Source organism: Tripterygium wilfordii, chromosome 17 (genome assembly GCF_013401445.1).
Source record: "Tripterygium wilfordii isolate XIE 37 chromosome 17, ASM1340144v1, whole genome shotgun sequence".
Taxonomy (NCBI): domain Eukaryota; kingdom Viridiplantae; phylum Streptophyta; class Magnoliopsida; order Celastrales; family Celastraceae; genus Tripterygium; species Tripterygium wilfordii.
The window spans coordinates 3,982,128-4,006,705 of NC_052248.1; the positions used below are offsets into that span (position 1 = coordinate 3,982,128).

The 24,578-nt window shown below is 36.5% G+C and overlaps 3 protein-coding genes across 3 annotated transcripts; 1 reads left to right on the forward strand and 2 right to left on the reverse strand.

Moving 5' to 3' along the window:
* Positions 1–509: 509 nt before the first annotated feature.
* On the reverse strand, positions 510–4,174 carry LOC119982886 (phosphomannomutase-like). The gene is made up of 10 exons (XM_038826477.1): positions 3,958–4,174; positions 3,480–3,568; positions 3,257–3,301; positions 3,078–3,144; positions 2,210–2,286; positions 1,560–1,595; positions 1,211–1,266; positions 1,030–1,129; positions 819–914; positions 510–716 (listed from the first exon to the last, which is right to left on the reverse strand). Exons 2-10 carry the CDS (start codon positions 3,546–3,548, stop codon positions 525–527), a joined length of 738 nt encoding a protein of 245 aa, XP_038682405.1. The 5' UTR covers positions 3,549–3,568; positions 3,958–4,174; the 3' UTR covers positions 510–524.
* Positions 4,175–6,761: 2,587 nt separating this feature from the next.
* LOC119982880 (UDP-glycosyltransferase 73C4-like) lies at positions 6,762–8,496 on the forward strand. The gene has a single exon (XM_038826469.1). It carries the CDS (start codon positions 6,822–6,824, stop codon positions 8,304–8,306), a length of 1,485 nt encoding a protein of 494 aa, XP_038682397.1. The 5' UTR covers positions 6,762–6,821; the 3' UTR covers positions 8,307–8,496.
* A 6,014-nt stretch (positions 8,497–14,510) lies between these two features.
* Positions 14,511–24,248, reverse strand: LOC119983044 (K(+) efflux antiporter 2, chloroplastic-like). Its single transcript, XM_038826700.1, has 21 exons — positions 24,053–24,248; positions 22,091–23,819; positions 21,427–21,598; positions 21,240–21,330; positions 20,792–20,928; positions 20,629–20,688; positions 20,405–20,524; positions 19,792–19,860; positions 19,311–19,376; positions 18,793–18,882; positions 18,427–18,531; positions 18,225–18,353; positions 17,780–17,989; positions 17,265–17,414; positions 16,726–16,779; positions 16,534–16,592; positions 15,879–15,945; positions 15,623–15,799; positions 15,404–15,460; positions 14,881–14,955; positions 14,511–14,788 (listed from the first exon to the last, which is right to left on the reverse strand). The coding sequence occupies exons 2-21, from the start codon at positions 23,731–23,733 to the stop codon at positions 14,666–14,668; spliced, it is 3,654 nt and encodes a 1,217-aa protein (XP_038682628.1). The 5' UTR covers positions 23,734–23,819; positions 24,053–24,248; the 3' UTR covers positions 14,511–14,665.
* Between the last annotated feature and the right edge of the window lie 330 nt (positions 24,249–24,578).

Here is a 24,578-nt window from a genome sequence, read left to right on the forward strand (position 1 = left end):
ATACACATATTTGAAAATAGACACACAGGTTTGTGACCACAAAAGAAAAGTGTAAATACAGTATGTGCATATACATAGGAGATAAAACATCAACATATTATGTTCATTTTAGGTTACAACGACTTATTTTTTGGATATAATCACACAGGTTATCTGAGATGATTATAATAGACATTCCAGATGCAAATTTATGAATTTCAACCCCAGAGTACGCAGGGATCAGTATCAATGCTAAACTAATGCAATCCTTAGACTATCCTCCAGCCAATGTGCCTAAGAACTCTCTACAGCCTGCACGCTCTTCTACTCAATTTTATCAGATATTACCTAGCAAGAACCCAAAAAAAACAAAAAACAAAAACTCTAGAAAACATGAAGGCAATTCATGTAATGACCAGCAGGTCCAAGAATAACAAAATTCAAGCCCATTGCTTGGAAACATAAACAGCAAAAAGTTAAGGTCACAACTCGAAAGTAGTTAGTTAAGGAGAAAAATATAAAGTAGTTAGTTAAGGAGACAAATCTTAAAAGAGAAACATATCATAAAAGCAGGGTGAAACATAGCTGACTTGAGTAAAGCAGAAAGCAAGAAATAATGGCCAATATATCATGGACAAGATGTTGACCTTGTAAGTTTTGTCACCGAAGAAGTGGATGTCATGAAAATCTTGAAGGTATCTAAGGCAGTACGTCTTGTCCCATCCTTGGGGGAAAACCTGGTAAATGAACCAATGAGAGATTCAATTCAAACCTTCCTAATGGTCCTCCATTTAACCATTTAAAATGAAGAAGTTTAAGCAAGATAAATTGTTACTCACGTCAAAACTTATTTGCCCTCCAATAGAAAATGTAAGGTTGAGGTGAGAAAACTTTTCACGAAGCACAGCTACCATTTTTGGACGTACATTGTGAACCTGAACATCAATATTAAATTTTTTGTCAATATATGTATCATCCAAACATAAGATACGTAACATAAACACAACTGCCCTTTTTATCTTTTACACAAGTAATGGCAAAGTTTCTCACCTTGTCGTACCTTTCAAACTCATCTCTTTCTTCTTGGCTGCAGTTTCGCCCAATAGGTGACACATTGAGCATCCCACTTCGAAATTCTATAAATGTTCCCCTACAGTCGTAAAAGAGAAAGACAGGTCTTAGAAAACTTGCGACACATGAAAACTGGCTTCAGGGTTTCTATTCTACTGACCTCTTTATCTGGATATCCAAGTCAGCAATATAGTGGAGGGTAAAGTTTATAAATTCCTGCACAAATATTGGCAATCTTTTAAGCAGACTGATAAGTTACCTATCTACTGCACATTTTTCTAATCCTAAGGAAAGAATATTAATAGATAAATAGCATGTCAATATTCATTGAACGACAGTTTGGCATGCAGTGGCTGTCAATGCATGACTATAGGAAGTGTTGTGTGTATGTTTCTCAGCAAAATCTTGTCTTTCTGACCATATGATACCTCTGAATCCATTTTTATTCATTTCTTGTTTCTTTCTTTGAGAAGAAATTTCAAACAATCTGTGGTGAGTAGGGTTCTTACCTTGAGCTTCTCTTCTCCAAGAAATGATTTCAAGCTCTGGGCAAAGAAAAACAATACACCAATCAAGCAAGGAGCAGAATAGGGTACAGAAAGATGGAAAACGACAAGAGTTTGTAATAAATAATTAGGTATGAAAATCTGTAAAGCACATGAAAATTCCCAAACACAATGAAATGAACTCAAGAATTTCAAGCAAAATGAAGAACTATTTGTACCTTTCCCCTAGAAGGAAAAAAAAGAACAAAGAAAACAACAAAAATCCTTCATATTATATGTTTGGCAAAGCAAAAATGTACATCCACAGAATTCTATTAATGTCTTTCTTGGCCTTCTACTATGGATTGCCTCACATCACCAAACTGAGGCATTTGCATTCCTGTGTCGTATACATCAAAACCATCTAAGACATTTTTATCATATCTTTAGCTGGAATTACCTCTAATTTGGATCATTTTTTCATTTCTTATCAATAAAGAAGCTATGATTTTTTTCTTCCATTTTATTTTATGCATGGCCACACACTAGCACCATTTTCATCCTATTCATTTCACTGCATTGTATACGTCAAAATTACAAGCATCCATTATCCAATAGGACTGCAATGACATGAACCTAACACCTGCACGTTAGGTTTGTGCTATAGAAGGTACCTGGGTGCCAATGAGTTTCCCATCCTTATGAGCCACAAGGCCATTCTCAGAAAATACATAGTCATAATCATTAACAACTGCACATATGAAAGAGGGCGGGAGGGGAACTATTAGATGCAATTATATCAATTTTAACGACGATAAAACTGAAAGCCATAATTTTATCCTTCCACACACACTTCATGTGGCTCCTATCCATTTATTGTTTTCTAAAAAGAAAATAATTAAATTGATCATAATATTGGAATAGTTTCGATTTTTGAGGTAGACAAAACAATTCTTGTTCTGCTCTCTCAAAATGTCAATTTTCCATTGGCTCTTTCAAAATATGAATAATGAATGTTCTCTTAAAAGTTCAAGTACAATAGACCTCCAGCCGATTGCCTGATTGTGATCTTCACAAATTTCCTAGCTTTGACAAAAGGCTTACTTCAGTTCAATAATGCCGAAACGTGAAATTATTTTCAGCTATAACCTCTTGAAACACATTTTCAATGCTTAAATTTTTGCCATCTTATGGGAAAAAAAAATCCTCACAAAAAAAATTTAGATCAGTAATACAAGCAAAATCAACAAGGTGAAGTTTGCAACACAATGTTCAGCCCTCAGTTCTGTTTTTAACAAAATCAATTGAAATAGCTACTTAAATCGCAGCACGACTAACAATACTGACAAGTGACAAGGGAATCATGTTCAAGGAGAAAATCATACTGCACTCAATAAAAATGAGGAATTAAATACCCAACTAGATGGATTATAGTTTTGGAAAATATCAGAACATTGGAACAAAGAATCGCTTTCAGGAATTTCGATCCCTTTTTCCTCACTTTATCTTAAAAGCATGAAGCTAAGGGTCACTTGAGCAAACCTGTTTTCCCGAGCTGCTCTGATATCTTGGAAAGGTCAGATCCACCCACAATTCCAACTGTGACATTCTGCAACATGCCAACATCTGAAGCTGTTAATACAAATTCATGGCTTTATGGGGTTCAAACAAACAAGATGCAGTATAAATAACTCATTACAATCAAGTTATCAGCAATATACCTTCTGGAGTTCCTGCATGAACTCAATCATCTCTGGAGTAGCCATCTTGCATTTAAATGAAAACCAGATATATCATCACTTCCAAATTCATAACACTAACACTTTACCTAATAAAAGGACACTAGCTATGATGGTTGCTTGCACAGATTCAACTAAGAAAAAGAAAATCGATAATAATCTAAAGGGAACAGTGAGGTCAGAGGAAGATTGAGAAATCTGATACCTTTCTTGGAGCTGTAAGAGTGCCATCAACATCAAACAAAGCAATCAAACCAGGCTTTACTGCTGCCATTGGAATTAATATACCTCCCTCTGTCATCAAATCCACCAAGCAGTTAATCTTCCAATTAACATAAAACTAAAATTTTAAGCCTACCGGAAAATAATGAAGACCACATATCAAAGAAATAAAAATGTAGGACACAACCCGCTACAGTGAGTACAATGCACTTCAAACAGAATCATCAGCCGATAGGCATTGAAGCTAACACTAATCAACGTTAAGAAAGCTATAATCTCTCTTTTCCACTCTCTCGACTTCAAACTGAACATAAATTCGTCACGTTATTATTGAATTTTATTCAGAATCCACAAACACAAATGTAGTCTCAAAAGAGACATAAAAACATACGACTTCAAGGAAGAAAAGCAGATCAATATAGAACAAACAAAACAAAATTATGCAGCGACAGAATAAAGACCTCCTGTTGTTCCTCCTCCGGTCGTAGATCTTGAAGATCCAATCCAAACAATCGATAAATTGATAAAAGGAGGACAAATTGCAATGTGAAAAGTATCAGATCTCAAGTATTGAATAGTCGAATCTAAGATTCTTTGATCTGGCTGAAGCGAGTGGCGCTCTCCGAGGGGAAGGTGTCTGCCGGTGACTTCAGTTTGCGGTTGCGCCACTCGAAGGTAAGGAGTCCACTCAAACGGCCACTTCCATCTTTCCCTCCTTGCGTATATACAATTATAACCGTAGAATTTTCTTTTTCTTGAAATGAAAATATTTCCCTAAAATACCACTTTTAAATTTTTTTTATGTTAGAATCAAAATACCTATAAATGTAATTATAGGCTATTAATAATTTAATACTATATGGTAATAGTATAAAATCTATAAATTAGGTATGATAAATATAACTAGTGATACCATAATGTATTTTTGAATATAAAAATTTTATTAACAACACGAATGGGTATAACTCAAAAACAAACTAAAATTACCTTCAAAGAGAGATCCGACTCAACCAAAATTTAAGCACATATGGATAACCATTCAAAAAGATCCCAAACTGAGCACTCCTTATCATGAAAAATCCTAGAGTTACGCTACTTCCAAATTAACCAACAAATAGAGTGATAATTTGGTTCGTACGCGGAGCATAACATTCGGCATTCGAATAACATAAAAGCTTTTCAAATGCGGAACCAAAGATAGAGAAAGCAATGGAGGAATTATTAAGAAAACAAATGCTAAACCACATTTTGTAGTGGATAGATAGTACTAGTACTGAGATTAATTTACCTGGATCTGTAGTAGCAACGAGATGATACAGCAAGAACAGCAGACTCTCTCTCTCTCTCAAATGCAAATTAGATGTACAGAACTTAAAGCAAAAGAGAGTTCTTAGAGATTGGATGGAGTAAGGGAGTCACTAATTAATATATAGTAGCTTGAGAATGAAGAATGGTTTTGGATCTAGTGAAATCAAGCACCGCACTTTTGGTAATTTCGGGGTAGAGAATTCGTTAATAATATTCTTTTTTTTGGGTGTTAAGAATATTCTATTATATCCGAAAATAAACGATCAATTTTTATTTTTAAAATGATTGTATAGTTTGTTTTATAGAGAAAGAGTTACTTAAATGATACATTACAGAGACACAGGTAGCATAGTGAAAGAACATCTATTTCTTGATTAAAAAAATGAAAGCACTATACATTTATAAAATAAATATCCATAAACTTTCATAAACATGTGGCATGCCTATGTGGCTTGTTTAATAAAGTTTGTTTATTTTTTTTAATCTATGTAGCATGTCTATTTGGCTTGCCACCTAGATTATGTAAGTTTATGGATGAGAAAATTATGGACATATATCATTTTGATAAAAAAAAGGAAAAAGAACATCTATTTGGATCTATTGATTAAATACATGAATATCAATAACAAGTCTACTTAATTATGTTGGTTCAATACTTTATTGATTTGAATGATTATCAAAAAAAATTTTAAGAAAAAAAACTAATCGTCTCTTAATTTTATTAAATCAAAATCCAAAATACCCGTAAGAGTTTACAACCTTAATATAGTACGAAAGTCAAAACTATAAAGGCAACTCGAAAAGAAACAAAATATTGAAATCCCTAAAATATCGAAAGTAATGAAAAAAAAAAAAACAAAACAATAGTAATTAGCTTATTTGAAGGTATAAATGATGAAATTTGGTCAAAAAGTGACGTATGCAGTGGCAAAGATACTGATTTTACATCATTTCAAGTCAACCATTCCATTTTCAATTCAATCAAACCCCGTTGACAAACACTTTAATCACATTACAACCCAATTTCCCATTTCACTCGTATCTCTCAAAAACGCATCAACAATTCGATCTACATCAATTACTAATGATGTCGCAATACACCGTTTTCAAAACATGAAAACTCATGGACAGTAATTGTAATATTTTATTTTTGTATTTTTATACAGTATGTGCCCACAAGCTGACCAGACTCGGGTGAAATTTCTCGATCCGCCACTATTATAGAGGAGAAGACTAGGTAGGAACCTTCCTTAAAGGTGGTACACTTGGCGTAAAGGAGAAGAAATAAAAACAAGATGCATGCACGTACATTCATTTCCTCACCATGTCTTCCGTTATATGCACTTTAGAGTTGAAATGTCCTCATTCTCAAGAAATTTCTCCACAAATTTTTTATTATCAATTCAGGTCTACAAATGACAGTACCGTGCAGAAGTTGGCTTAATTAGGTTAGGAAGGCATGTTCATGTGTCTGTGTATCAAGAATTCACATCCCAAACAATCAATTATATTATCCGTTTTGAGATTTCGATTTCCATGGATATATCGGATTTTCTTCACTGGTTTGTTCTTCCAAAGCCCAACAAGCTTAAGCTTGAGAAAATGCCTAGTTAGTGTTTAAAAAGTGACTTCATAAATAATAAACTTGTATGATATCCTTTTGGCTTATAAGAAAACATATACCTGGGTTTAACACTAAAATATTCTTTCAGCAAAACACGTACTTTGCTAACTTTTTGATTGCAAATTGGAATACAACATGGTTTTTGAAATTTGACAGAGTCTACATTGATTTACTTCATTTTCTTTGTTAGAGACTCCATTTTTGAATTAAAATGTGATCATCGTGGCTCCATATTACTAAGTTACGTGATGTTTTCGGACAAGTTTTTGAAAATTCAAAGCAAGTTCTACTTATTTATACATGTAATATGTTCATCTGTTACACAATAAGAAGAAGAAGATTAAACAAAACCAGGAAGATCGATCAGTCTAGCTATTCATTTGCAAATCCCATATGGCCGCCTCCCAAACCAAGCAACCCCATTTTCTCTTAATTCCTCAACCAACACAAGGCCACGTAATCCCCCTAGTAGACATAGCTATAATGTTGGCACAGCGTTGCGTGACTATGACCATTGTCACCACTCCGCTTAACGCAGAGCGTTTTATGCCAACCATTGTTGGTGCCAGAGAATCTGGGCTCAAAATCAACATAGAACAACTCCAACTTCCATTTGAAGCAGCAGGATTACCAGAAGGGTGTGAGAATGTCGACATGCTGCCTTCAATAGATTTGTCATCGAATTTCTTCACTGCATTAGGAATGCTGCAACAGCCAGTGGAAGAACTATTCGCGAGGCTAAGTCCCCGTCCAAACTGCATACTCTCCGATTTTTTCTTGCCTTGGACGGCCCCAATTGCAACCAAGTTTGGTGTTCCAAGGATCACTTTCACCGGATTCTCGTGCTTTGCAGAATTGTGCTTGCACAACATTCGCAACAATTCTAGTTTCCTGAAGAGCATAGGTTCGAATTATGAATACTTTCGCGTGCCTGGCTTGCCCGGTGATGACATTGAAATCGCAAAAGCACATCTCCCGCAACCCCCATCTCCAAATATGCAAGCATATTTGGAGCAAGTGTTAACCGCTGAAAGGACAAGCTATGGGATGATTCTCAATACCTTTGAAGAATTGGAGTCCAAGTACATCAAAGAATTTAATAAGGTAAGACCAAATAAGAAGGCTTGGTGTATTGGTCCTGTTTCATTATCCAACAAAGATACCTTAAATAAGGTTCAAAGAGGTAACAAGTCCTCAATTGATCAACATGATTGCTTGAATTGGCTAGACTTGCAAAAACCAGGATCTGTAGTCTATGTTTGTCTTGGAAGCCTTAGCAATCCAACACCAGCACAGTTGACTGAGCTTGGACTAGGCCTAGAAGCATCAAAAAGGCCATTTGTTTGGGTATTCAAGGGAGACAAATCAAATGCGATAGAGAACTGGATCACTGAAGATGGATTTGAAGAAAGAGTCAAGGGTAGAGGCCTATTGATTCGCGGTTGGGCGCCGCAGATTCTAATCCTCTCACACCCAGCAATTGGAGGATTCTTAACACATTGTGGTTGGAATTCAATACTTGAATCAATAAGTGCTGGTGTGCCATTGATTACATGGCCATTATTTGGAGACCAATTTTTGAATGAGAAGTTGGTAGTGCAAGTGCTGAGGATTGGTGTAAGTGTCGGAGTGAAGGTTCCATTACAGTTTGGAGCTGAAGAGAAGATTGGAGTTGTGTTGAAGAAACAAGACATTGAGAAGGCTATTAACATGTTGATGGATAGTGAAGATTCTGAGGCAAGAGAGATGAGGAGGAGAGCTAGTGAGTTTGGTGAGGAGTCAAAGAAAGCAATTGAAGAAGGTGGTTCTTCTCATATTAATTTGACAATGTTAATCGAAGATATCATGCAACAGACAAATGAAGAGGAGTCAAGCTAAGGAACAGGGGAGTGAGAATTTAATTATTTATCAATTCTTTTTCATCAATTGATTTATGTTTTTCATAGTTATTGTACAATAAAATAATTCCATTGGAATTGTGTTTCTTGCAATGTAAAATTATAACATCATATTAGCCATTCCATGTAATTTTTATTCCCAACAAGCAGTTTCAAAATGTTTTCCAGTAGCTAGCCACCGCACAAGGCCAACTTCTATAAAATAATAATAATAATAAATAAACCACCATAAAAAATTTCGGCCCAAACTAACGTATAAAGGCCAATAGGCGGAAACACAAGAGAACTTAAAATAACTTTGGAATTTGACCTAAATGTTGTAAGGTAGAAACCCGAGTATCCATCAAATAAACAATAGCTCGAGCAAAAACCAAAAAACTCAATGACCCATGAAACTCGATTAATTCATCAAATAAACTTAACTCGAGCAAACACAAGCAAAAAACCCAAGTACGCATGAAGTCAATTATGAACTCAATCGTAAAAATCATAAGGTGCCAGGAACCGTTTTCATTTCAAATAGAAAATAATGATAAAAAATTTCGGCCAAAAGCAACATTCATAAAGGTGAAACAACTCAAGAACACATGACGTCAATTACAAAATCAATTGTAAAAGCCGTAAGATGCCACATAAATAATTGAGGAACTTGAGCTAAATGTTATATGGTAGAAACCCAAGTAATCCATTAAGTAAACTAGTAACTCGAGCATCCATAGCAAAGAACTCAATGACGCATCAAGTCAATTATGAACTCAACCGTAAAAGCCGTAAAGTGCCAACAGCAATTTTCATTTCAAATAGAAAACAATAAAAAATTCAGCCAAAACCACATTTGTAAAGGCTAATAGGTGAAAACACGAGAGAACTCCAAATAACTTAGGAACTTGAGCTACATGCTATAAGGTAGAAACCCGAGTATCCATCAAGTAAGCTTGTAACTTGAGCAAAAACCCACAAACATAAAACTCTATGACGCATGAAATCAACTATAAAATCAATGGTAAAAGCCGTAAGGTGCCACATAAATAATTGAGGAACTAGAGCTAAATGTTGCAAGGTAGAAACTCAAGTTATTCATCAAGTAAACTAGTAACTTAAGCACCCGCAAGCAAAGAACTCAATGATGCACGAAATCCATTATGAACTCAACCGAATAAGTTGTGAGGTGCCAAAAGTAATTTCCATTTCAAATATAAAACGATAAATAGTTTTCGGCCAAAACCAACATTTGTAAAGGGCCAATAGGTGAAAACACGAGAGAACTTCAAATAACTTAGAAACTTGAGTTAAATGCTATAAGGTAGAAACCCGAGTATCCATCAAGTAAACTATAACTCGAGCAAAAACCTGTAAGCAAAAAAACTCAAGGACGCATGAAGTCAATTACGAACTCAGTCATAAAAACCTTAAGGTGCCTCGTAATTAATTGAGGAACTTGAGCTAAATGACACAAAGTAGAATCATGAGTAATCCATCAAGTAAACTAGTAACTCGAGCAAAACTCAGCAAACAAAAAACTCAAGGATATATGATTCAATTATGAACTCAACCGTAAAAAACCCGTAAGGTGCCGGAAGCAACCAAAACCAAACAATTCTCAGTAATAAATATCCCCAATTTGCAACTAGAAAGCTTACAAAAGCAAAGGATCTCCAAAACCAAATTCAGGTGTAAGAACCCTTTTACCAACGACCATAAAAGCCCTAATTATAGCCAACACAAGCAAATCCTTCCCCATTTCAATTATATTAGATTTTGGATTGGGATGGCTCCTCAAGAACTGTACGCAACATAAAAGATATATGAACCAAGCTGCATATGAAACTGTCCCACCTGGAGTATCCAATGAAAACTTATGTGGTTTCATTTCTGTTTGTGATGGTGTCTATAAAGCAGCTGCTAAAGTACTATCATCTTCAATACAATCATCAGCTTCAACAAAATTAAAATCCATACCTCTTCTACAGCTTCTCCATTCATCTTTTTAAGTATCAAGTTAGCATCCATCAAGTTTGTTTTGAAGAATTAATAAAGGGGCCGTTCATATGAATTCTGTCAATGAGAGAGAAAAAAAATAGAACTTTAGAAGGTTTATAGCAAGCGTACCTGTTCATTTTAGTAAAGTGAAAATAGTTAGGCAAAGGCATTGACGCATTGTTTTTTCTTTCAGCATGCATTGGATGGTTAGAGAAAGGACAAGGTTAAAGTTAATCTTTCACGTAAGTTTCAACATTGTAGAGGGAAAAGAATAAGCTTTTGCTGGGGCAAGAGCATATACAGATTCATCAGTATTTAAAATATGGTTAGAGAAATCCATAATGTTGGGTTAGTGGTTGAGATGAGCAAGAAAGAGAATACTAGGGCCGCATAATTTTTCCATCTCCACTGTAGTATGTTTCTTTATAACGATATCAAAACCATCACCATCAGTCACTCAGCCATAAGCCTAGGTCCAAGAAAACCGACATTGGCACTGATAAATGGGGTAATTTCTCTCATTGACGGTCCGTCAAGTCCCCCAATGTTTTTCATTCTCTTCAGAGTTCTATTGATTTCCCCACCAATATCTCTATGATTTCAAGAAATCAAAAACATAAATCTGTTAGTAACTCTGTTGCCTGACCACTGACCATCTATGACATTTGACATCAACCATAATTCAACTCCGTTTGTTTCTGCGCCCACGAGCACATACTTTTATTTTGCATGGTTCTTATGCGTTCCTCACTAGCCACCATTAGAGCCCAAGAATGTCACACAACTAAACTTGGCCAAAATCCTTCTTAAAAATACAATTCATAACTAAACTTTCCATGATATAATACAAACAGAGCTTTTAAAACTATAATCCCAACATTAAATTTTCTATAGTTTTCTTCCTGTACCAGCCAACTACCTCTCACCTCACCACAGTATTGAACTTGTAAGAAAACCAGAGACATATACAAATGAACTTCCAAGGACAGCTTGAAGATGTTCATGGGAACCCGAAGAAAACATAAAAGTACACTTGCACGACCAAGAATTGTACAGAATACACCATCAAAGACATGTAAACAAAAGACGCACGTCTATAACAACAAAAGCCTCTTTATTGGACAATGTTCAAAACTTCGCGATTGTTTTTACCATGCAAATTAATATCCATCCAAAGGGTAACAACCCAGGCTAGTGTTTCTATAAGCAAACCCAAAATCATTCTCAAGATGAACCATATTTTCTCAAATTAAGGTAACCAGATCTTCCAACTTAAAACCACAGGAAAGAAGTACACTTAGACGACCAAAAAGCAGTACCGAATACACCTTCTAAGACTTCAACATGTAAAGTCAAGCTACGAGAATACATACAAATTCTGGCGCCATTGGAATCCTCGATCTGAATCCGGCTGCATGCAAGACCAGGTCAATGTTCGTGGTACGGACAAGAGACGACGGCACCGCACCGGCGATGCCGCTAGAGTTCTTTCTTGACACTGGCCGGCACTACGCAGCTGCCCCCTTTTTAAGGTGATTCGCACCATGCGCTCCCAATATCCTAGACCGTAGCCATGTCCTAAGAAAACCAATTTGATCTCAAAAGGTCCCACTCGGGAAAACGATCGCTGGAACAAGCGACAGCAGCACCGCACCAACGATGCCTTTGGGAGTTCTTTCGCCACCCTGGTCGGCACAAGTAGCTGCTCCCTCTTCAAGATGGCTCGCACCAGGCGCTCCCAGTTATGTAAACCCTAGCCATGGCCAACGAAAACAATTTGATATGGTCCAAACTCAAAAAGCCCCAGCCGGGAAACGGTCACTGGATTGCTTTCTTTCATACGTATGATTTTTACAAGGAAATAGATTATTAGGATTTCGGACCGCCTCAACGAAAAAGAAAAAGGAATTAGAGTCGGGAGACTTTCCCCGTAAGATTAGGACTCCTCCAACGTTTCTGTTCGGTTTTTTCAGAAAGTTTCCTTCTGTTTTTGTTGCTTTTAAGATTAAAATATGTTTTTTTAGATTAAAGTATGATAATTTTTTAACGCGTTGCCGCATACGAGACACGTGTCATTCCGTTGCACAGTTGGTTTTTTTTTATAATTTTTGAAATTTGAAATTACATACAGCTAATAAATTAAGGATTTGGATAAATAAACCCCTTGTTAAACCCCTCTCCTAGGTTGTCATGTCATGTCCCTTTTTTTTTTTTTTTTAATATATGTCATCTCACTCACATACACATATATATAGATATATACATACATATAGATATATATTACGTACATATATATAGATATATACATATACGAAACATATATATATATATATATAATATTTATTTATTTATTAATTTAAATGCTTTGATTAAGATTTTCTGTTTGGTTTTTTTAATTATTATTTTTATTTTTAATTTTTGTTTAAGAAAAGAGAAATTATATTTTTTTGATATTAATTTCATAATTTTGTAAGACATAGACAATAATTTATTCAAATACATGAATAAAGTTTTCGGATGAAAAAAAATAACAAAAAAAAAAAAAAAAAAAAAGTTTGATGAATCCATACGAGTACATGTACGCATCTAATTGTTCCGCATACGAAGTCGCCCATGCAGCTGCACAAGCATGCCTACAGTGAACCCATTCAGGTGTGATGGGAGGCATTGGATAATTCCTTGTCAAACCAACTTTGACATAGTGATTACCATTTACGTGCCCTATAGCGATGGCAACGCGTTGATAGGGTGATGGAGGAGCTGTATATAGTGGTAGATATGTCCAACTCTCTGTATGATGAAGAACATGCAATATCACATTGTATGCAGAAGCAATCAATAGACCATTGTCTGGCATTGTCATCCAGTGCTCAAATGGTGCTGCAACATCATCTTAAAAAAAGTTCAGTGAGTGCTTAACACTATATGCCCTTTCTTCACCGTCAAGTATTTCAACATATTGTTTCCAAAATGCGTCCAACTCTGCCATCAGGTTATACCGAACATTGGGCCATTCATCTTTCCCATGACCAAGACACACAGCTATCAATCGAAAGCCGTAATTTCCATCAGCTTTTACATCTTGTACGTCCCTAATGTAAGGATGCAGTATAACTGGAAACTGATCAATATAGGATCGTAAAGAGTACTTTTCATTTCTTAACATCGAACTTCCCTGTGTAGAGAGAGACTGAGTATTGTAAATTGAGGAGCAACTGTGTCTCTCTGGTTCATAAGATTGAAAAAAATTGTACTAAAAAATCTTTGATTCGGGGCGTCGGATGAGGAATTGTGTCTGTGAGGCTCCCGAGGCTGAACAAAATCACTCCCATCAATGACATATGCTATTGGATTGTTACGAGTGTTGGTGGCTACCTTTTTCTCTGTCTAGATTCTCTGTCCTATACAGAGAATATAGACAGAGAATATACAATGAATACCCATATACAATTGATAGATAGATATAATTGAAAAATTATATATATATATATATGTATGTGTGTGTATGTGAGTGAGATAGGACATGATGAGACATGACATATATTAATTGAAAAAAAAAAAGAAAAATAAAAAAGGAGACATGACATGATAACTTAGGAGATGAGTTTAAAATAGAGGGGTTTGAATAGTGCTTCCCAGGTTTAGCAAAACAAATCATACTTAGTATAAAGAAATTTAGAATCATATTAATAACTCTACAAATTTAACTAATCTGAATGGTACTAATTATATAACATTGCAGAATAATTTTGGGGAGAATCTTTTGATTAATTGTCCTCGTATTTGGATGAAGAATGGCCTGCTGGATCAAAGGAGGAGGACAATAGGGTGGGAGATGAAATTTCTTAACTTTGCCGTGGATCCAATCATCCTTGCAGCTACAACGAGCATAATAATAAACGAAATTGAGTTTATTATTTTCATTACCCAAACAACTGAATACAACATTCTAATATAGCTATACATTGCAATGTTCGACTATAACGTTCACTGACAGATAGGGATAGCAACGGGGCGGGACACCTTCCCTGACATTTATCCTTGAAATTCAAGCATTGCTAGAGTCTAGAAACAAACATTTTTACCATCACTGGCACAGCTACAGACCAAAATACACTGGTAGGACTCGTTACAAGGATGAGTGCTCAGCAGAAATAGAAAAGACCAAAACCTAACTACTAAACCAACAATACTTCTACAGAAATTCATTATGAGAAGTCTGTCAAAATTTTTATGAAAGTACTACATTGATCCTTTGTCTTTGTACAAATTATATCAGTGAACATGTATTTTCTGTACTGTTCTCCCTAATATTTGTATTTCCCTATTTATTTACCTGATCTGACTCATTGGGTTTTGTTATATAGCTAGAGTTCCTTCTGTGATTTGGTCATCATCAGATGAATCTGAGGATTGAGATTTGGATTTACTCATGATCCGAGAAAAGCCATAGCCGAGAGAACTTCCACTAGCTTGACATAGCTGCAACAAATTGTAAATAGAAGTTCATATGACAAAGGGTATATAGAAACGATGCCATAAGCGGGAAATAATGTGGCTGAAAAATTAAATACCTCAGTCAGCTCAGACAGATGGCGTGACCTGAATTCATTGATTGCGGCTGCGATTTCTGACGTGGGCAGTTTAGCCTATGACCACCCACAAAAAGACGAAACGAATCAAGAACAAGAAAAAACATGCCAACCAAAATACCAACATCAATTGTATCCATGCAGGCTGGATTACTTTGAGCTGCCCATTCACAAGCTTTACCCATAAAAGTACTTTTTTAAAATGAAGCTAATTGATCTATTAACTTCAATGTCTGAGTATTAGATCTGATAAATCAGGATATACATAATTAAATAAGAGATATGTATAAAATACTTTTAATACATATTGAGAAGAAAAAAAAAGAAGGGCAAAAAATTGTGCAACACGCAATAGGTGCAAACAACCTTAATCTTCACATAAACAAGGGACTTCATACAGCATCTCTTTTACAGTAGTTAAATAACATGCCACTAGCAAAATAATTGCGAAATGCAAATATATAAAATCACTAGGATACAATTTAATGGACGTCATTATGTTTACCTGTGCAAGAACAGCAGCTGCCAACTGTAGACTAGGTTCCAAGGTCTCTGGGACAACCTGCATGATTGTTTAAACATTAAGTATGACAGATACGAAGGTATGTACTCCAATTTAATAGTTGCCTTCACCCAAGCAATAGAAGGTGTAAAGGTCCATACAGCACGACCAAATCTACAGTGACCAAATTAAACCAAGGGATGAGTATCATCAGAACATTACCGCAGTAGCACCAGCCTTTTCCAGGTTCAGGCCATGGTCAACATCATGTGCACGGACAAAGGTCTTCACATTGGGGAAATACTTGCTCAGAGCCCAAACAGTTCTGTAATTTGCACCAGGTGTATCTAAAGCAATTGCTGCAGCACAAGCTCGTTCAGCCCCAACTTTGTGGAGGACCTACCCAAGCATTACAAAGTTAGTACATGGAAAGCATTCACATCAACATACTCAAATCTCATTATGCCCATTGCCTTACCTCTCGACTACCAGCATCTCCAAAATACACCGGAAGGTCCAGGGAACGCCCCATTGTAACTCTATCACTAAAAAGGGAGAATTTTACTATACATATATCAGCTCACTTGTACAAAAGTTAAACAATATGTGCCATGCAGTCATTACTGAGGCTTAGAGCATCAAAAGAAATATATTTAATCATTTTTCTTGTTCAAAGTAGTAACTATTTCAAAAAAATAATCATAGAGAAATTGATGCTATTTAACTATGAGTTTGGGGTCGGGGTATGGTGGAAAGTATTCCAGTGTAGTTCATGTAAAAATTTCTATGTCGACCCATTTGGCATAAAACATAATCACCAACTGTTCTATGAGTAGAGAGAAGGCAGAAAAGTTATTTTGAATGGAATACCAAAAAAGTCCTCCCTGTTATATCATATATGTGAAGACCGAAGAGTGGCGAAGACACATATTTTTGGGAAGAAGATGAGAAGTGTCTTGGACGGACTCTTTTATATCTTTCTGCAAATTTCTTAGGGGAATTATGGCATCCATATGTATCTACACACTAAGTTAACATATGGTGATGATTATTCCTAGAAAAAACCTACAATCAATCTGTAAGAGAAGACATATAATCAAGTTTGCAGAGTATATATTAAATTTGTGGCTTACGTCTTGACATCCAAAGCAACAAATGGAATCAATCGTTCTGAAAGAAGCTGTGCAATAATCTGGTGAACCCAAAAAGGAATGGAAAAGCTGTTAGAATTCGGTGAGTGTATATGAACACAATATAACAAAAAATTTCCACATGAATGACTTTAACCTAGTTTATCCAATAAGATCCTCAAATTACGTCCTCACCTGGCCAGCACGTCCAAATCCACAGATAATTATATGATCCTGTAAATCATCTGTCTGAAAAGAAAAGAAAATCACGAGAAAACAAATAATTAGCAAAAACTAGTCCACATCACAGATAATAATAATATATGATCCTCATTACTTATACCAAGGATGTCAGAAAAGCAAGCCAAAAAATTACTTCACTAGATATTGAAACAGCTCCCCGCCCCCCCCCCCCCCCCAAAAAAAAAAAATTGATCACCTAACATGTATGAATACAACAGTATCCGGGTAATCATTTGAGGGAATTTTTAGTCAGCTTGTGGTTAAGTAATCAATCGTCAACTTGAATAGTCTTCTATTTCGGGCTTCCAGAAAAGTAAAATGCTCCAATAAGTAGGCTACTACACCTCTTAATTTGGGTGTAAAATGAGCTTGTTCAATAAAGCCCAAGAGTCATTAAACTTCAGCAGCACTGTCTTAGACTCTTAGGTATTACCAGCCACTAAACATTTAAAACCCTTCCAATTAATAGAATTAATTTTTGGGCAACTTACCTCACTCTCAACTGGTAATAAACTTCGAACATCATGCAGCTCAAACCGAGACGCAATTAACTGACCTCCAGCAGCTAGCCAAGGTGTGAGGGCCATTGAGATCCCCACCACAAGAAACAGCAAAGACGAAAGGTGTGAAGACATTATCCCCTGCAGGAAGCACAAATAAGTAGTACTTGTCTCAGCAATTAGTTACAATGCATTAATAATTGCAAGAACTCGACACCATTGGGCTTCTTTTGTGGAAAAATAAGAAAAAGAGTGGGGTGTGTTTAACAAAGAACAAGAAACAACCGTGTTTCAACCAACTATTAGCTTAGCAGAACCAATTTTTGCATATATTTATCCTCAAGCATCACAAATAAGGCATATCAAAGTAATAGCAATGGGCTACAAAGAAATGCTAAAGAATCATCATGAAAATTCTTCCGACAGAGCTCAAATAAAAATATTATAATGCAGCATCTGTCAATGTATTCCATGAACAAAAACATGAAGTTGATAGGAAGGCTTGCCTGATTAACAGCATCACCAAAAGCCACAAAAGCAAATTCTCCACCAGGAGCAAGAAGAAGACCAGTTCTTATTGCTGATATGAGTGAAATACCAAAAATCCGACCAACCAAAGCAACCAACATAGTCTTGCCACCGATTAATAGCCCCAAGGTTCCCATAATGACCGGAAAATTTGAAAAAAGAAGTTTTGGATCAATGGACATTCCAACCTGAAACCGACAAGATGATTGCCAATGAGTGCTGATAAGGGAGTCTTGTCAAAAAAAAAAAAGAAAAAGGGGTGGGTACGAGGGAGTATACTCATTCATCAGTACAATGGGAAAAATAATAGGCTAAAATTAGACACAAATCATTAAGCAAAGGTTGATAGCTTTTAGGGCTACAGAGTGAAGTTTTATGAATTATTCATATATCCCATAAAGATATTAACATAAAATTACGGACCGTCATGAAGAAGAGACCCAATAGAAGACCGCGATACGGAGCAATATCTGATTCAACCTGTAAGGAAAACTCAGTTTCTGCGAGAAGCAAACCGGCCAAAAATGCACCCAGAGCCATGGAAAGTCCGGCCTGTAACAGGAAAACTGTAAGGCATAAATTCAGTAAAATTACAGCAATAATAAGAAAAAACATAGAGTTGTACCCTGGCCGTAAGGAGACTCGTTCCCAAGATAACAAGGAGGGTATTAGCAGAGAATATTTCTGCATTTTGATTTTCTGCAATTTGCTTATAAATTGGTCGAAGTAGCTGCAAAATCATACACAAGTAATATAAGTACCAATCTGTATTGCTTCATCTATCAAGATTGGAAAAGAAAAGGTAGACAACATATTTTTATGCCAACACTCCACTAGTATTAGATACTTTCACAAAAATAATCATTTGCAATGCAGAATATGTTTGACAATTGCATCATCCACAGAGAACATGATAGCTTCTAATCAAGGTATAAACATTCTCAAACACATTAATCGTTTGTCAATGGTACAGAAATGTTCCAAGACTTGCCAGACGTCCACCAGCTATTATTGCAGTTATGGCAACTGCTGCCTTAACAGCGGCCAACCCAAGAGCTTCAGCAATGGCTTGAAAGCCAACCTACAAGACAACAGAGGGTATTGTCTTAATAGCGATAAGCAAGTAGAAAAACCAATGACAAAACATAGAAGAAAACTTTAGTGCACTATTATAATCTGATTTGTTCTGTGTTATTAACAGAGGGTAACATAAAATCCGTATCCACTGTTTCCATACCCCCTGCTTCCATATTACAAGTTGCTGCCTTGGATAAAGAAAAAAGATTCCCTTTGATCTAAACCAACATGCAAAGATGACGGCCTTCTACTAATAAAGCCTGGGAAAGTTTCTACTTGAAAATAGCAGTAACGATTTTGATTAATGTAGATAACATAATACAAAACATGAAAAATTATTTTTTACAGCAGGAAATGAAAAGCTCGAAACACATTCACAGGAGGTGCATGATAAAATAAATAAAAAGATACGTAGATTAACATAGAAGTTACCCCTCCTTTGGATGAATTCGGTGAAATTAAAGGTATCAGTATTAGCAAAACCACAACAGCCAGATCCTGGGAACAACAGAAAGGTTGGTAAATCAATTCAATCAAGGAAATAGCAGCGCAGAATACAATTATATTCTCAAAATGAAACTCCAAGCAAAAAAAGCGTCAATGTCACCACATCACTTGAAAGGAGCAAAGGGTAGGCTGTAATGCATAACCAACAAAGCCCATAATCAGTTTCACAGCAATATTATACTAGAATAGCAAATAATTAGCTACAAAAAGAATGTCATGTCTCACAGCAACTGGTTGTTAGTTTCATCCTAAATTACTGAGAAGTGCAAAAATGACATGAGCAAGAACATATGTTTGACAATTAATTGAGATCTGTGGACAGGTAGATAGATTGATTAAGAAAAAGTACACCCATTTCACAACCCTACTTCCAGATCTGAAGATTGACGTCAATTAGTATAGTAACCTGGAAAAGTAACACAGAAAACGTAGCACGGCCATGGCGTGATGTGCTTTCACCTCGCTCCTGCAATACCTGTGAAATAAGTCGTTGATTACTTAGTACTTACATTGAAATTGAAATAATTTTAAGGGCTTCGAGACAAAGACTATTATAGCAGCCACCCATTAACAACAGTTGAGTTGCACATTTAATAAAAAAAAATCGACTAGCATGTCTGTGGGTGCTTACAGCACCAAGTCGATAGAATCCTTCGAGAGGGTGAATTTGATGACAAGTAGTGCCCCCAGAAGTCAATGCAATACATAAGTCAATAGGAGATGAGTTCACTGGATTAGGCAAGAACTAAATATGCGAGAATATTGAGTAATAAAAAGCTTCTAAAATTTTACGGACATCAAAACACAAAGAAATAAAAGTTGTCCAAGACTTTTAAGGATACTAGAGAGTACTACAATGTCAAAAAAAAAAGGATACTAGATCATCCAGATAACCAATCTAATATTTAAAAAAATACACAAATCTGATATTTTTGCTTGTTTCTTCTTTCGCGTAGCACTGAAGTCATAGTATCAATGACACTAGCAACTTAGAAGCAAAATCTTCTCATGGCCATTACCTGCAAGACAACAGCAGTGGATGATAATGCGAGGCCATTTCCAATTACAATTGCAGCAGGACCAGGCTGCCCCCCAAAAAAGTGAGCAACTGCACCAACAGCAACTGCGGTTACCAAGACCTGTATTACGCAGAATGAACAGATTTATAAGCAAATAGCTCATGAAAATTCTGGCTTGCAACCAAATGTAAATGATTGTGATAGGATAGGAGGGGTCCACTCACCTGAGCAGAGCCCAATCCAAAAACATATTTCTTCATGGAACTTAGCCTTTCAACAGAAAGCTACCAAACAAAGATCAAAAGTCAGTGCCAGAATGCCAGTCAATATATTATGATGAAAGATTAAATGTAAAGTACAATTAGTATCTCAGTATATGGAATCCACCTCAAGACCAATATTAAAGAGCAAGAAAACAACTCCAAATTCTGCAATCGCCTTTGTCCCATGCACATGGCGAATGATGGAGAGACCATAGGGCCCAATTAAGATGCCAGCAGCCAAGTAGCCAAGAACAGGACTCCCTAAACAAAGCAGTGGATGGATAACAAAATTTGAATGGAATGGTGTACAAAACATAGACATAATCTTCAAACAGAGATAAAGGCCAACCTATGTGGAGGAAAGGCCCTTAACAACTCATACAACCCAAAAGGTATTAACAACAGACTACTTCCCTAAACTGAAGAAAGCTCTATGGATAACATAAAAAGAAAGTGAAACATAATCCCAAAATAACTTAGCAAACTGATACTTGGGAACATCAAACCATTAAAAATAAAATCGATTTACCATACGAAAAAAAAATGAGAAAACAATTCCAGAATTAAATTACCTCCAGGAATTTTCTGAAATATAGGCACAAAGACAACACTGGCAAGCAGTAACCACAACATATCGAAGAGAGATGCTTCCTCCTCATTAATCTGAGGGGTAAAAATCATGAACTCACATGAGAAAACATTATATGCATGGAATTTAAAAGCAAAGCAAAGCCTGTGAAGGTTTATGTTATCACATGCCTCTTGTTGAGGAAGATTTGCAAGTAGTGTTTTAAATTTCTTGGGAAATTTCCGCAATCGTTGGATCATGGAGTTAGCATTCGAAGAAACTTCTTCAATGCTAGTGGTCATGACATCTGCCTGTTGAAGCAGCTGATAGCTCCTCTCTGTGCGATTAGCATACAAGGCTACCCTGTCATCAATTCAGCATTTTATGATCAAAGGCAGGCAAGCTTTATGAGGGGTGAAACAACAGGATACAGGAAGCCACAATCGAATACAAACTCTGATCAGGAAAATAAGCAAAGAAAAGCTTGTAGATACAGAAATTACCATCCAGATGGTGATGAAAGAGTAGGAAAGTGTGCATACCATTTCATAGTGTCATATATCAGTATTTTCAAAACCTCGAAAATAACCACATCATGTTTCTTTCAAGTCACCAGGCAGCACTCACAAATAACAAATTGGGAGAACAAATTTAATTAAGTCCGTAGGAGGGGAATAGAGTAAAACACTTAAACCCCTTCCCAGGCCCTCTACTCCCTCCACTGCCTACTTTGCTTCACCTCATTAACAATTTAACACCGCCCTATGCAAGGCCTTAAATTATCAATATCTCTAAGTTTGAGCACAAGCACAGTGATAGTAATGAACAGAAAGAAGGTGGTAATGCAAAACATACCCTGCACCAAAGAGGAAAAATCCAAGAACTAGCTTAGGCAATTGCTTCTTCGCAGACTCCATCAGGCCATAGAGCAATGATGCTGGAGTAAATTCAGTCCCCTCTACATCAGATGAGAAGAATGATGCAGAAAAGAAACGAGAAGATTTCTTCAACAATGCCTTTGGGGTATTAAGGGGTGAACTTAGAGTTGACTCCTTCTGCAATTCCAGCTTCTTTGTTTGAGCAACGCTCTTCAACTTTTCCGAATCAATTTCAGCTTCTTTAGGAGAATCTGAACCAGGCTGTCCATTCTCATGGTCACTAAAGTCATCTGACTTTTTAAAATCTTCAAACGCCTGGATACTCTTATCAGATAGAATATTTGACGAGAAACTAATATCTAAAACATCTTCATGTATTGGTATTTCTTTCTCTCTTCCAACCCTAACATCAGAAGGACTCGCTTGACCTGCCTTCTCCTCCTCAACAACAGCCTCTTCCCCAAGCACCTGCTGATGAGCAGTTTCCATCATATCATTATTAGGATTGGAGAGAGACTTCTCCACTCTCTGCAATGCAATTTGTGCATCATTAACACGGTGCATAGCCTCAAGTTCGAAAGCAACAGCTTGCTCTGCTAATAGCATAATGTTTGCAACCTCCTCCTCCGCTTTCAATGCATCCATCTGAGCTTTTTCTACAATCTCATTCAACTTGTCCACTTCCTTCTGCAGCTCTTCCTTTTTATTCTTCAAGCGTGTAAGTTCAGCTTCACAGCTCTCCAAATGTGTCTGGCATTCCTTAATAACATCTTGAGCAGCCAAAAGTGCTTCCTCCTCTTCCCTAGCATCATTTTCCGTTTCACTCTCTCCAGAAACTACAGGTTGTGGAGAACCTTGCTTCCCTTTTGCAGCTTCTAATGATTCTACTGCAACCTGAAGTCTTGCTTCTGCTAAGGAATGGGCCATTCTCGCTTTCTGAACCGTTTCTTTTGCAACGCACTCTTGATTCACAATTTCTTGAATTACATCAAGAGTTTTATTGACATCATCCCAAGCATTTGCGGTTTCATCCTTCAAAGCTATAGAAGCTTCTGATACGCTTTGTGCTTTTTCTTCAAACATGATACTGTTAAGCTGAGCAACATCCAATTCTGTCATTGCCCTTTGCAAAATCTCCTTCAGTTCATCCAAACTAGGTGATTCAATTTCCTCTTTTTCTTCTGCTCGTTCTACTTCTACCAACCCATCTAACTCGGCCCCATCAACAGAATCCACTATTGAGCCATCAGAATTTCCTACAAGTTCTTTTCGGCCATTTCCACCATCAATATACGCTAATGAATCACCACCTTTGCACTGGTGTCTAACTCCCCTCAAAACCTTGAGGGAAGTATCAAAACGAAAATACAGAGTTCTATCTGGATACAGACCTCTCAGGTGACTACCAAATCCAGTCCTGAGAACCAAAGATGAATTTGGGTAACCACTATAACCAGTACTTCTCATCTTCTTCATGGAGCGAGCAATTGAAACAACCGTTGGATTGTAACCGAAGTTTCTATTTCCAAACCTAGAAGGAATTTGAGCGGGCATCCTATAACTTGAACCTTCAGCCAGTTGAAACGCATCCCCATGTCGAATACTGCACATAAAATCCATACCTACAGTCCAATCTATGCGATTCAAATCTATAGAAACGCTGAAAAGCACGTTTCGACTTCTCTCAGCGGCATTTAGTCAAACACCTGGTGAAAAACAAAGCAAAATTTTCAAATAAAGTAAAAAAAATAAAATGAGAAGGCATATTCCATTGAAGCTAATTCCAATTATTCCACCCCAAATGCAAGTCCATAACCCTAACACGATGAATTAAAACAAAACCATACGTGTATCCCTAGAACTAGAACCTTCCACTTCGATTGCATGAGCTGTGTTGAAGCAAACGAATAGAATATAGAGAGAGATTGAAGGGACAGACCGATGAAGAAAAGCCACACAGGAGCTCGAACTGAGAAATCAATGGAGTTCTATGAGCAAATGACGGCACTGTAAGGAAATTAACATGACCTTCACTGAGGCAGAGAGCGAGTAGTTCCTCAATATTTCTTTCCCACTCTGCTTTCGAAGAAGAGAGAGAATTTTTGCTGGGAAATTCGCTAATTGGCTGGTGGGTTTATATTTTTCTTTTTCTTTTTTGCCAAAATTGATTTACTAAAACGATCTCTAACACTAAGAGTGTGTTTGGATTGAGGGATTTGGAGGGGAGGGAAGAGAAGGGAAAGGGAGTTTCCTTCCAATTCCCTTATTTGGATAGTTTATAAAAAATTGAGTGGAGGGATTTGAGGGGATTTGGGAGGAAGATTTCATTAAATTTTTGTCAAAATTCTTTCCTCCCAAAATGGAGTCATTTGGAGGGAAGAGATTACTAAAGTTACTTATAAGTTTAAAACCTATTTTACCCTTGGACATAACACTTAAACATAAAAAAAATAAGGATAAACTAG

Coding starts and splice junctions, on each gene's coding strand:
- LOC119982880 (XM_038826469.1), top strand. CDS start 6,822: ATGGCCGCCTCCCAAACCAAGCAACCCCATTTTCTCTTAATTCCTCAA.
- LOC119983044 (XM_038826700.1), bottom strand. CDS start 23,733: ATGGATTTTATGTGCAGTATTCGACATGGGGATGCGTTTCAACTGGCT. Junction 15,946..16,533: donor GTTGCTTTGGATGTCAAGAC/GTAAGCCACAAA, acceptor CTCCCTTTTTAG/TGATAGAGTTACAATGGGGC. Junction 15,461..15,622: donor AAAAGGCTGGTGCTACTGCG/GTAATGTTCTGA, acceptor ACAATCATGCAG/GTTGTCCCAGAGACCTTGGA.
- LOC119982886 (XM_038826477.1), bottom strand. CDS start 3,548: ATGGCAGCAGTAAAGCCTGGTTTGATTGCTTTGTTTGATGTTGATGGC. Junction 1,130..1,210: donor TTGGATATCCAGATAAAGAG/GTCAGTAGAATA, acceptor TTACGACTGTAG/GGGAACATTTATAGAATTTC. Junction 717..818: donor GAGGGCAAATAAGTTTTGAC/GTGAGTAACAAT, acceptor TTCATTTACCAG/GTTTTCCCCCAAGGATGGGA.